The sequence below is a fragment of the Poecilia reticulata genome, linkage group LG14, assembly GCF_000633615.1.
Source record: "Poecilia reticulata strain Guanapo linkage group LG14, Guppy_female_1.0+MT, whole genome shotgun sequence".
In the NCBI taxonomy this organism is placed as follows: Eukaryota; Metazoa; Chordata; class Actinopteri; order Cyprinodontiformes; family Poeciliidae; genus Poecilia; species Poecilia reticulata.
The window spans coordinates 14,335,093-14,347,925 of record NC_024344.1 but is presented as its reverse complement, the minus strand read 5'-3'; the positions used below and the strand labels follow the sequence as shown (position 1 = coordinate 14,347,925).

Genomic DNA, 12,833 nt, shown 5'->3' with positions numbered 1-12,833 from the left:
CTCCGGTTTCCTCCCACAGTCCAAAAACATAACTGTCAGGTTAATTGGTCTGTCTAAATTGTCCCTAGGTGTGAGAGTGTGTGTGCATGGTTGTTTGTCCTGTGTGTCTCTGTGTTGCCCTGCGACAGACTGGCGACCTGTCCAGGGTGAACCCCGCCTCTCACCCGGAACGTTAGCTGGAGATGGGCACCAGCAACCCTCCCGACCCCACTGAGGGACAAGGGTGAAAGAAAATGGATGGATGGAGGTGCGCCTTATAGTGCGGAAAATACGGTACTTTTCCTACAAGCTCACGGTGTTATGTTTTTACTTCAGCGAGATGAACTAGCTTCACGGCATAGCTTCGTTTGCTAACACTGCAGCATAAGTTCTGCCTCTGTAAGTGTTGTGTACTCAGCTAACAACACTGGGTTACAAAATAAATAGTTTTTGGAAGTCATCTATGTTTTTTTCAACTGAATTAGGCTTATTTTTGCACAGCTGAATCCAAAACTGACATTTATTTTTCCTCAATCAGGTCAGGTTTTTATTCTAATTTGATTTAGATAAATCAGATCTTCTGACAAATTGATGACATTTTTGTGACATTATCAGTTCATTTTCGTTAATATTTCTCATCCAAAGAAAAACAAACTAAAGGTTTTAGGAGAATTTTTGTTTTCTGACAGTGTATTAGTTAAATGTTACAAACTTGGATTTCTGTAAATTGAATAATAAACACCGATTCAAAAAAAGTACATGTGAACTGAACATTACATCTTCATTGTGCAAAATTCTCCATCTCTTTTCTGTCCTGATGGAGTCCATCCTCCTGCTCATCAATCATTGATCCCAGATTATCAGGAAACCGATCCAGATGTGAGAACAGGTCCAGCATTTTGATGCTGAATGTTGCATCCATAGTTCGGAAGTTTGACCTGATTGAACAAAACCAAGGTGACTTTTGGATTCAGCACATCAAAATGACCCCAAATCAGCTGGAAAACCCCAGACAATTTTCTTTTTAGATAGTGACCAGTGTTTAATTCACTCCAAAAAAACCTTAACGTACTCTTTAACTATTTTGTACATCTTCATCAGGAATGCCAGTAGCATTTGATTCCAGCTTGGGGTCTAATTCTCTCTCAAATATTTCACGTTTGCCACACTGTAGCCTTGAAGACAAAAGAGTTTACTTTTGTTTTTGTTTTGTCAGAGAGAGAAAGCTCGCGTGTCCGTAAAAGTAATGTTGTGGTTTTCGGCCTGGCAACAGTAATTAATAATATCCAGCCTCGTGTCCGTGCACATGCGCGCTCTCGCACGCACGTGGAGACCCTCTCAGCGTAGTCAGTGGGCAGTCCTGACTCAATATTTTCCACTTCTCATCAATCTCTTCCTCCCCCTCCATCATGTTTCCCTCCTGTACAATCCCACACATCTCTCCTCCATCCACCTTACTACACTAACCCCGTCCCTGTGATCAATCACTCCTCTTCCTCGCTCCTCCCTCCGACACGTTGCATGTAACGCGATTACCGCTCCGTTACAGACGAGCAGCTTTGGCACAAAGGCGAGTAGATTGTTTTTTATTTTTTAAAGCTGTTACTCACAGACCTGTAACTGATTACACTTTCCAAGTAACCTGTCTATTTCTATGTCTCCCTCCCACCCTCCAGCGAATCGTGCAGCTTTTCAAGTGAGCGTGGGACTCTGATATCTTTTTATGATAAACGAGGGGGAAGAGGGAAAAAAAAAAATGCAAATGCCTCCCACCGACGCAATGAGAGATAAATCAGAATCGCAGCGCAGAAAGGAAAGGAAGGAAGGAAAGAAGGAAGGATGAGAGGATGGGCAACCATCAGTCGTCATTACACACCAAAAAAACACCTGTGAGGCGCGCGCGAAGAAGCCCAAAAAAAAGGGAAAAATCCTACGCACAGTGCTGTGTCAACAGAACCAACCACTTTCCTCCTGTAATGTCTTTGAATGGGAAGCTTCTGCGCATCAGGCAGGGCTATCCCGGCGCCGTTTGTTAAATATCAGAGACAACACGACCACCCACTCCAACCAGCACTTTACTACTACACAGCCTGCTGTTGACAGCTCCTTTCTCCCACCACGTCTGCTTCCATAAAACCTTCCTCCTCTGACACCAGCTGGCCTTAAGGCTTTCTCTTTTTTCCGTATTTTTCTTTCCGATATTTTGTCTCGTTAATCGATTCCTTCCAGAGAATTGTATTTTTTTTCAGCTAAGATGAAAAAAACCAAACTGTTTTAACACTAAATTAAAACAAGTATGCCTCAATCCTTATCATTAAGATTTTCAAATACTGTAAAAAAAAAAAAATCCAAGTACAGACAAATCAGGGTTTCCCCCAGTGTTTTAAAAGCCTGGCGGGCCACCAGGCTTTTCTTCTGCCCCCACCAGGCTGAGCTTTGCTTATTTATTTAAGTATTTTAAAAATGTTTGCATTTTTTTACGACTTTATGGTTGGTGTTCTGGTATTAATCTTCCAATCTTTCAATAACGCATAATTATCAAGAGATATTTAAAAATTTCCTGTCAACTTCCAACATTTTTTTTAACTGGAAAACACAACGGGCCGCAGGATGAATGACTGCAATTGTTCTGGGGGAAACCTTGCAAATAATACTTAATTTAAAAGGACAACAGTCCTTCTAAATTACACCCTTATAATATTATATATGGCTCGCTATTTTCTTCATTGAACAAAAAAATATAACTTGTACAATAACACAGGGTATTAAAAAATAATTCAGCAAAGGACTGTTATAAAATCAATATATCTGATATCAATGTATCTGAAGAGTAAATCAGAGCTTTCCCCAGAAAGCTCTGATTTACTCATTTGTTTTCCATAAAGAGCCTTAAGAAACAGAATCTGTTTAACTGTGTGAGTGACAGAGCAGCAAGCGTTACACAGCTCTGCAGTTAAAAAGGATCTCATCATTATTTCCAATCAAAGACGCTTACGAAATGTCCAGTTTTCTTTATTCCTACATCTAAATACGCTAAGATACAGATGACATTTTTTCTTCAAAGTGGGACAGATCAGAGAACACAAGGAAGAAAAATTTGGAAAATTTGCAGAAACAGGATAAGAAACAAACGCTAACTGAATAAAAAACCTAAGGAAACCAATAGAAAAACATTAATAAAAAAGAATAATTGAGAGATAGATACCTACGAATATTACTGAACATTAAATTGACTTATTTGAACCGCTACTCCTTGTGAGTTCAACTTAAGGATCAACAGGAAGAGCAAAACGTAGGGTAGGAATATGAGTAGCAGTGGAAACTGAGTTTTTTTCCACATAATAAAATTAAATCCTCATTTCAGTGACTATCGCGGGAATGTAAAACACTCGAGAATGACAGGAATCCCTGGTCCTTTTTGGTACTTTTAGGTGCCTGAATTAAATTAAACTACGCTAACAAAATGATGTGTACCAACCCGTCAAACAATGGCGTTTCTTACCTTTCTCGTTTTCTGGCACTAGGGTTTCAATGGGAGGCTCGAGTTCTCTGCTGTCCAACAAGCAACACTTCGCCTGCGACAGGAAGAGGCGCAGACTTTGCAGAAGCTGCACCGAAGTTACGCCGAGAGACGGCGAAGCGGAGCTCAGCAAACTTTTCAGCACCTTCCTCTGTTCCTGGAGGAAGTCCTGAACCATGCCCCCGAACACCGAGCGCCTGTCTCGGGCCAGCTCCTCCACCAGCCGGGTCAGGCGCTTGTCGGGCGCGAAAAAGCACACGAAAGCTTCGCTCATGCGATGCATCCCGCCGCGGCCTCGCGAGCGGACGAGTGGCGGGCGGTGGAAGGTGTTTGTCTGGATTTGGGCCATGCTTTCGGGTTCTGAATCGGAGTCGTGTTCGTCGTCCATGCTGCTGAAGGAGCTGCAGCTGTCCAGTTCAGCCAGGGACGGAGCCGGACGGCGCTCCAAGCCCAGAACCGTTCCTTCGATTCCCGCCTCTTGCTGGAACTTGGGTGCTTCGTCAGCAGCAGCAGCAGCAGCAGCAGATGTCTTGAACAAGAGAGAAGTCAGTGGATATATATATTTTTTAAATAAAGCGTTTAGAAACTTTAAAAATCAACAATGAGAAATCTCACGTAGATTTGAAGTTCAACCTCAGGACTGACCTGTGGCACATATATGGTCATCATGTCGTCTTCCTCTGCTGAGCCCGGCGACACGGCAGGGGTTCTCCTCAGGACACCAGCCCCTGCGTGAACTCGTCTCTGTGGATTTGGGCTGGCTTTCTGCAGCCCCTCCGGCCCTCCGGGCTGCTCCAGTGACGGGGGCGGCGAGTAGGAGCCGACGCCCTCGAGGGACAGATTCATGGAGGACTCCGAGAGCCGGAGACGCATGCTGCGCTTGAAGCGGTGCCGCTTGTTGGAGGCGCTGTGGTTCATGTGCTGCGGCTGAAAATATTAGATTCAAAGCAAGACGACATGAAATTCAATTTGTAGTCGTTGTAGAAATCTTTTTTTTTTTTTTCAGCTTTGTAACTAACCTTGCAAACCTCCAGCTGAAGAAACAGGGGGTTGATGAAGCAGACCTTGCCTTGTTTGCCTCGCGTGAACAGGGAACATCGGTCTTGAGTTCCCGCCATTTGGGCATTGGCGCCGCTGGTGGATGCAACTGACCCCAGAGGACCATTTTGGATGTCTACAGCGCTTGGTGCACTCCAGAAATCTAACGGGAAACAATCCAAGAAGTTCACATTTAAGGAATCGGGTAGATAGAAACCAATGAAGCGCTAACAATGCATAACAGGCTGAAATTCAACACTATAGCTGGTAATAAAAGCTAGACTGTTGCTCTGTCATTAATGCTTTATGGTGTGGATGCTGTTACTGAGTGAAGAAGCAAATGTCAGAGGAAACACAGACACGTAAGAAGCTAATTGAACGTCATGTCTCCTATATCAAGTTCCATTTTATCCGGGATGTTTTGCCTTTTAGAAATTCTCACAATTAATAAAACTACATTCTAATCTCTGCTATGAAACAAATACAAATATTGCCGTTTTTGTAATTCCAGCCAAAAAACGATCAACTGCTCTTTCTCACACCCAGTGTGACGTTGTCTCGGGTCCTAGAATAATAATAAAAGACCGCCCAAGCTGGTAAGGCTACAAAAAGATTGGTGTTCTCATATATTCTTACGTTATAGTTCTTAAAAGAAAATCAGACTCAGGTCAAATCAGTAATTGAAGATTGGAATACAGCTTCAAAATTCTGGTTGGTTTACTGAAATCTTTCTCCATAATCCTTAAAAAGAAGGACATTCAGATTTCCCAGTGCTCATTTCTGGTTTTACAACCCAGAACAATGGTTTTCTAAGTTCTTGATGGTCAGCATTAAATCAACAGTACACAGCTGAATATCTGCTTCTTATGTTCATTACCTGGTGTTTATGCAAAATCAGTTTGGATTTAGGCTTCAGCTAGTCAGCTTTTCTCATCTTAAAAATTGTATTAAATCCCGACTGAAGTAAAAAAAACAAAACAAAAGAAAACATTGCTCAAAACTGGTTCAAAGCAGTCTGGTATTTCTATGTTGAACTTCAGTTTTATCTGAAGCTTTGCTCATATTAAAAAGGAATATCCAACTAAGCAGCATTCTATAATCTGATATACAAACACAAACTCGCCGACAGGCTCCTTTTAAAAACGTTCTCATGCTCTGATCAAATCCAGGACGGAAAAACGGAAACAGAAATCATTTCCACATGAGCAGACTCGTTTTGCAGAGATACTCTATTCCAGAATCTGCTTATCACTTTCGGCCATCATGAAGTCGCACCTCGCTCTTTGCTGCTGCAGCACAACAGCACATGTTCCTGTGTTAAAATAGATTCAAACTGGCAGTCACTTCCTTCACACAGTTGACTTTCTCACAACTGATACGCAGACATTCTTCACTCTGTTAGTCGTAGTGACAAGGGGAATCTGTCAGATTTAGCCAGTGAGCCGTGAAAACAAACAGTAGCACGGAAAGTGCAGCTTGTCTTTGATTTATAGATGAGGAATGCGTGACTCGTTATTTTCTTTTACATCGAATTCTTGTAGACGCAGAAGAGCGCATTGCATGTTTTACCGCAATTCTATTTCTAAATGCAATTCCAAAAAGCAAACATTTTTGATGCACTTTTCATGTGTGAATTAGTGATAGGTTACCCTGCCCCATGTGTGAGATGGCTTGCAGCTGCCGGTGTGTTGTGGCTTTGGCGATGGCCTCTGGTAGCTGAAGAGGAAACGGCAGTACATCTCTGGAGAAACAAAAAGTAAAAATCGAATGAAAACAAGCTGTAATATAAACGGGATGGGGATTTTCAAATGATTGAGATCAGAGTTTACAATTTTGTCTGCCAAAAGTCCCAGAAATCTCAGTGTTACCAGTGCACAGGGTTAAGCAGAACTGCCTTGAAATATGTTACTAGCAAAACAATCAATGAGTCTGGTCACCTTTGTAGAAGAAATGCAACATTTAAGCTAACCCTTCTGTTGGAGCAGCTTAGTGCAGAAACTCTGTTTAGGACAAAATATCTGATCCTGTCTAGAAAAATGCCACATCTTAAATTAGTGAAGAAGAAAAGACTGAAGAAATGTGATAAAGCTTCTCTGAGAAGATATGATATGTCTAGCTAACGCAGCTCAGAAGGATTTGCTAGCTTGTAGCGCTGATGCTAACGGGCTGAATGTGACTGATGGGAGAAGCATTTAATAATGCTTGATTAATGCAAACAGCAGTGTAATTAAAATGGAGCATTTCTGAGAGCAGCCTTCATTGATCATTACTACTAGAGAGCGCTAACATTTAAACTTAAAGCCAGAAAATATTTAAGTTGACTTGAGACACCCTGGTCATAAGAGAAGACAAACAGCTGAACATCTAACCACAATCTGTCGCATCCCCATGCCAGATTTTTTTTTTTACTGAATTTCTGCCATTTGTTTTTTTTTATCTCCCAACGGGGAATGAGAAATTAAATAAAAATAAGTTTCACACTTGAGTGCAACAAAACATTTTTACTAAAATGCAGTTACTGTAAAAATAAAATAAAATAAATGCATTTAACTATTATCTTTACTTTTTTTTTTCAAATTATTGTCATTGCTTGTCTGCTGACACAATACCGGATCATCCCTTCAGTTTAATTCTGAAATCATTCTTAACTTTGAACTAAGTGGATTGTTAAAAAGGAAAATAACAGTAATCTAAAAATAATAATAATAATTTTCTGGGAGCTTGATAAAAATTAATTTGTAAATACTAAGTAGCCAAAGATCAAAGAAAAACATTGAAAGTTTGGATAATTATTGCTGAATATAACCTCTTTGAAAGCAAAATCACATCACAAAGCTGGTTTGCGTCAGACCTTATTGTGGATCTCAGCTACAAACAAACTCCAGTTAAGCAACGTGGCTGGAGGATGAAACTGAAAAACTCGTCCAGAGAGGTTTACAAATGTGAAACCTAAATAGAGATTCCCTGATTGTCACTATTCTGCAGGATACATGTGGATATTGCAACCTCGATAAGAAAATACCAAATGAAAATATTCCGGGGCAGAGTTGTCTGCATGGTGGCATCTGCACCGTGAATGTTTTCTTTTTTTTTTTTTTTCGTATGAAATATTACCTGCTGATACAGTAGAAGGCCACCAGACGACACAAGTCCGGGAAGCTGAGTGCTGAGCTCTCCAAGGCGAACGCTGCTCACAAAACAGAAAGAGATTGACTGACAGCAGAGAAAGACTAGTTCGTTTCAGGAGGAGCTGTCAAAAATGATATGAAGCAGCCATGACACCTCCTGCAGAGACGAGTCATGCAGGACTGCTAACTTTGTAGATTTGTTGGACTACTGTTCTCAGGGTGTTTCGAACTGTCCAACTGACTGACTCTCTGAGGCTGCCTATAGTCCATGTTTTTTTTTTTTTAAAAGGGAGAAATGCTAATGTGTTATTTTTGTTAGAAAATTGTAAACATATCCTAAACCTACTCAACTGCCTCTAGTGAAGAGAGATGCCTGGTTTTTCCTTCGCCAGAAATGAGCTGGCGTCGGCTGAGAGGACTTGGAAAGCTTTTCTGACAAACCTGGCGCCATCTAAAGCAGGAGTCTCAAACTCCAGTCCTGCAACCTTTCGCTCTGTCTTTGCGTTAGTAAGCCTGAATCCCATAATTAGATCATTAGCAGAACTTTGAAAAATGTAATTGCATTCAGCCATTTGATTCAGTTGTATTGGACCAGGAATATTCCTAAAAGTTGCAGGACACAGGACGTCGGGGATTGGAGTTTGAAACCCCTGATTTCGTGGGAAATAAGGCTTTTCAGTGTGGTATAAGATTTATTGCCCAAAAAGGCATGTTAATTAAAAAACAAGACCAAACACAAACGTCTTGAATTATGCACTGAAGTTTTGTTTTTATTGTTTTCTTGCATTTAATAGCTTCCCACAGATACAGAAATTGAGTTTTCATCATATTGACTACTTATTGCCATCATTATTTAAAAACTAGAAAACCTATTCACTTTTCACAACTTTAAACTGCTGATTTTCAAACTTCCTGCAATCAAATAGCTGTGCTGCAGTGCTAATGCTAGGTGCTGCTGGTTTTTTCTGTCACTGTTCACCTCTGTGTGACTGTTGGAGGTAAAAAAATTATTTCTGTTTGAACTTTTGCTCTTGAAAAATATGAAATGTATTTTTTTTTGTTCCTGTTGTGTTGTCAAGTTGCAATACCCTCCGGCTACCACTAGGGTCGCCACATTCATCGATCACAAAGTGAAAGTTGTTTTCTAAGTGTCAAAAGACGTAGTTGTTTTTGTGCTGAGGCACTCAAGCTAACTACTCTTGGCTAAAAAAATTTTTTTGACTTTGACTTTGTATTTTCGGTCTCGTAAAATTTTTTAAAATTGAACCAGCACTTGCATCCGTGTAACTTTGTGTAGACATCAGCTGCTTGTCTTCATACTCACTGGAGTCCTCCTCACAGATGAAGCTCTCCTTGACAGAGGAGGCACTCCGGTCGGCTGCCACTCTCAAACACAGCACCTTCCTCTGGCTGGAGCTGCACTTCCGCACCAAAAAGGTCTGAAAGCACCGACAACCGTCGAGGACACAAGTGTAAAACAGATTTAGTTTAAACTTCGTGCATTTTGACAAGGCACATAAGTCGCAAGCAGAAGTGTTTGGTAACAGCTGACGTTTGATTAAATGCTGCCAAAATTGGCTGCCAAATTTTATGTAAAACGGCATTGCCAGCCTTTTTACTTCAATACGCAGGGCCAAGTCGGGGAAATGGCTCCCAACTTGCCTTGAATACTAATAATTCCAGTTTCCATCAGGTAACTTTCATCAGGAGCATTTAGCAGTTACTTTTGACAACAATAAGAGGCAACATGGCAGCTGTCATTGTAAAGAATTGGTCCAGAGAATGATAAATGTGTTATTAAGGTGAATATTTACCCCGATGGGCTCTCTGAGCAGCATATACAGGGCCGAGTCTTGGTTGAGCGACAGCTGCAGCCACACAGGGTGAGTGAGCAGCAGGCGATCCAGGACGCTGAAGGCCCGCTGCGAGCCTGTCTGGGTGCTGTCCTCCTCCTGCATCTACAAGGAACATCAGACAAGTCCAAAAACGTAAATATGTTAATTTAGACTTCAAATAATACAGATCTTCCCACCAAAATGTGTCTGGAAGTTCTTTTTCTTTTATTCAGGTTTTGCTCTTTCTTTACTTCTACTTTGGACTTTTCCTTCATTCCTGAAAGCAGCGCACAGTAGCCAGCTTTTCAAAATAAAGTACATTTTAATGCATCATGATATTTAATCACTAATGGTTTATATAAATGCACAAATATAGGCTATGTTTCAACATATAAAAAGAAAATGTCATTCTTTTATTTCGCCGTGGCTGTGCGTCACAAAAAAACCCCCCTGCAGTGTATAAGTTCTGTTTTCACATTTTTGGATGGTTGCTGTTTCAGTTTTGCCACTGCGTGGTGTGAGCCGGCCACGTCGGTGTTTCTGGTGAGGTCCTTCACTTTTGGTGGTGACCTGTTGCATCGGTCAGACAGACACTTTCACCTGCCGCCTGGAAGTGTTTTCGCCAACTAGCCTTCTGCAGAAATTCATGTCAAAGCTGCGGAATATTTAAAGCCGCTTCGGAACCTTCTGTTCGCTCCTCGCTCTGCCAAAATGTTGTTCTGTGTGCTGAGAGCTGCACACCTCTCCTACGTCTGTCCGTCTTCACTGTATCGGGAAACGCCATCAAAAGATGCTTGCTCTGGACGAACGCACCTATTCATGTACCAAAAAATGAAGCAGAATCGCTGTGAGCCGTGCATCTGTTTGCTTATTTTTGGCTCTTTAATGTTAGCGTTCAGTCATAGCTTTACTTTTTTCCCCTCTAAGATCGGCTTGATGCTGGATGTCACAGTGCGTGGGCTGTCTGCAAACTCTTGCGAGCGTAGCAGCAGATGGATGCTATGGCAACCTGGGCCTACACATCCTACCAGGCATTCCCACTCAGTGAAACACCCTTTTCTCCAACAAGTTGGGAGGCGCACGCAGCCACACACACGGACACACAACTTTTGCACACACACCGACCCACTTTGCCAAAGGGTGACAGGTTTTCCGGAGTGCAGAGGTGTTTTATTTCCAGATCTTTTTTTTTTTTTTTTCTTAATAAAAATTGTCACAGAAATCAAAGCAAATCAGAGACGAGATGCAGCAACCTGCTTCCTGTAGCATTGGAGAAAGCACCATGAGTGTTATATCTGTTCAATATCCTATTGGAAAAAAATTTCCCCCACAATGTTTTTCATCACCGCTTCGGCCCCTTGACATAACCGTCCCCTTCTTTTAGCCGGTTCTTTTAGCAAGGCCACTTACAGTTATTGGAAAACGCCATCCTGGAGGAAGTACAGGAGAAACCGTTAAAATAAGAGCGCTGGCATCGTGTAACAATCACAGGTTCATGCTGACGGCAGCAGGAATGAAATGAATCAGGAGGAACATTTTAATCTAAAGGATCAATAAGGAGTGAAACATTATCCCCTCAAGGAGCAGATCATCAGCAGTAACTCTGAGCTGAAGGTCTGTTGGGCTCTTAGATGGCTTGAAGGATGGAGGTTTTTTTTTTGCGACACTCAGGCTTGTTTATGACCAAGTAAGAAGAATCCCGGCTTGGAAAGTCCAGGCAGTCGTAAATATGGCTGAAACCAAATAAACCGAATAAAATGAGACATGACTTTTTATTGCTGTGATATTAAATCTGACCAAATTTTTTACTGTCTCAGATCAGCAGGGTTTCCCCCCCCAGTGTATTATAAGTCTGGCGGGCCACCAAGTTTTACTTGTGCCCCCACCAGGCTGAGCACTGTTTGTTTGTTTGTTTGTTTATTTTTTTATGTTTGCATTTTTTTTTACTTTATAGTTGGTTTCAGGTGTTAATCTTCCAATCTTTTAATAACACATAGTTATCAAGTGATATTTAAAAATTTGCTGTCAACTTTAAACATTTTTTAATATCAAAAACACGGCGGGCCGCTGGATGAACGAACGCCCAACCACCAGGCTCAGCAAGTTTTCTGGGGGAAACCTTGGATCAGTTGTGGTTAACAAAACTATTTCTATTTGCTAAGTGACAGAAAAATAGAGGATTTTAATGGAATTTCTTTTTTTTTGTTTCAGGAGTTTAATCACAGTAGAGATTACTATTCCTATTCCGTTGCACCACTTGTGTCGAACTCAAGGCCCGGGGCCCAAATCTGGCCCGCTGTAAATTTTTATGTGGCCCTATAAACTCCAAATTACATCAATTAGTCCCTCCAGTTTTTCACAAAATCAACAGATCTCCACGTTTTTTCTGATTTTCTTCCTTTTATGAATTTGGAATAAAAACATAGACATGCTGCAAAAGAAAATTCAAAAATGTGTTTACTAAAATTAAATGTGGGTCGTTTCCCTTAAATGTTAATTTAAAAACTGAACTCAGTTTCTCCAGAAAGTCGCGATGTTGTGATAGCAACTATTAATGCAAATTCACTCATCATTCGTAAATTGTGCAGGCTTGCAATTTTCACCAGACAACGCAACGCTTACACAAATATGACCAAATAAACTGAACATTTCCTGTATTTCCTTCTTGTCTGACCGATCGCTGCACGCCGGCTGAATTTTGACAGCAACATTTTCAATAAGGTTCCACAAAATCTGAAATTTTGGTCCACAATACTCATCGGCACATCATGGAGGAACTGCAAATCTCCTTCAAATTAAATCCATATAAGTTCATTAAAAGGTGTGTTTCACAAGACCTTTTCTTCGTATGTGTATTTGTGATTCTGAGTGGGCAGCCAGAGTCACCTCATTGTATATCAAGCACCACGCAACCACAGCCGATAGCCAAACCGCAAACACAACCACAAAAGGCTACAGGACACACAGAAGGAGAGAAAGAAACAAAGCAGGGGGCAAGACCCAAGTGTTTCACTAGCCATTTCCACGTTCGCCTTACATAAAGTGCAACACTGCCCACATGCACACACTGAAAGACTTATGTAATTTCCTCTGAGAAAGAGAGAATCAGTAATGGAGAAATAAGAGAAGAAATGTAAAAAAGATGAGGAAAAAAATGCAGTGGTTAAAATTGAAGGTTGATGAGAAAAGCCCACTTTCTGCAGGCCTGCAGCGATGCACTTCAAAGTGATAGACTGCAAACATAAAATGCTGAAGGAGACATCAACAATTTATCAAACAAAGTGTTTTTGTCCCAAAGGGCAGCAACAGCAGGTTAGACCTGCATGAAAACAG

At 41.2% G+C, this 12,833-nt stretch overlaps 1 protein-coding gene across 1 annotated transcript in view; it reads right to left on the bottom strand.

Moving 5' to 3' along the window:
• The window catches only part of rin1b (Ras and Rab interactor 1b), a 40,744-nt gene that overhangs the window by 9,881 nt on the left and 18,030 nt on the right, over window positions 1-12,833 (bottom strand). Inside the window, exons 2-8 of the mRNA XM_008427912.2 lie at window positions 9,480-9,623; window positions 8,990-9,104; window positions 7,652-7,724; window positions 6,187-6,278; window positions 4,519-4,700; window positions 4,145-4,426; window positions 3,482-4,028 (exon numbers count right to left, since the gene is read on the bottom strand). Of these exons, the coding sequence (XP_008426134.1) occupies window positions 3,482-4,028; window positions 4,145-4,426; window positions 4,519-4,700; window positions 6,187-6,278; window positions 7,652-7,724; window positions 8,990-9,104; window positions 9,480-9,623 (1,435 nt within the window). The remainder of the gene's footprint in view (window positions 1-3,481; window positions 4,029-4,144; window positions 4,427-4,518; window positions 4,701-6,186; window positions 6,279-7,651; window positions 7,725-8,989; window positions 9,105-9,479; window positions 9,624-12,833) is intronic.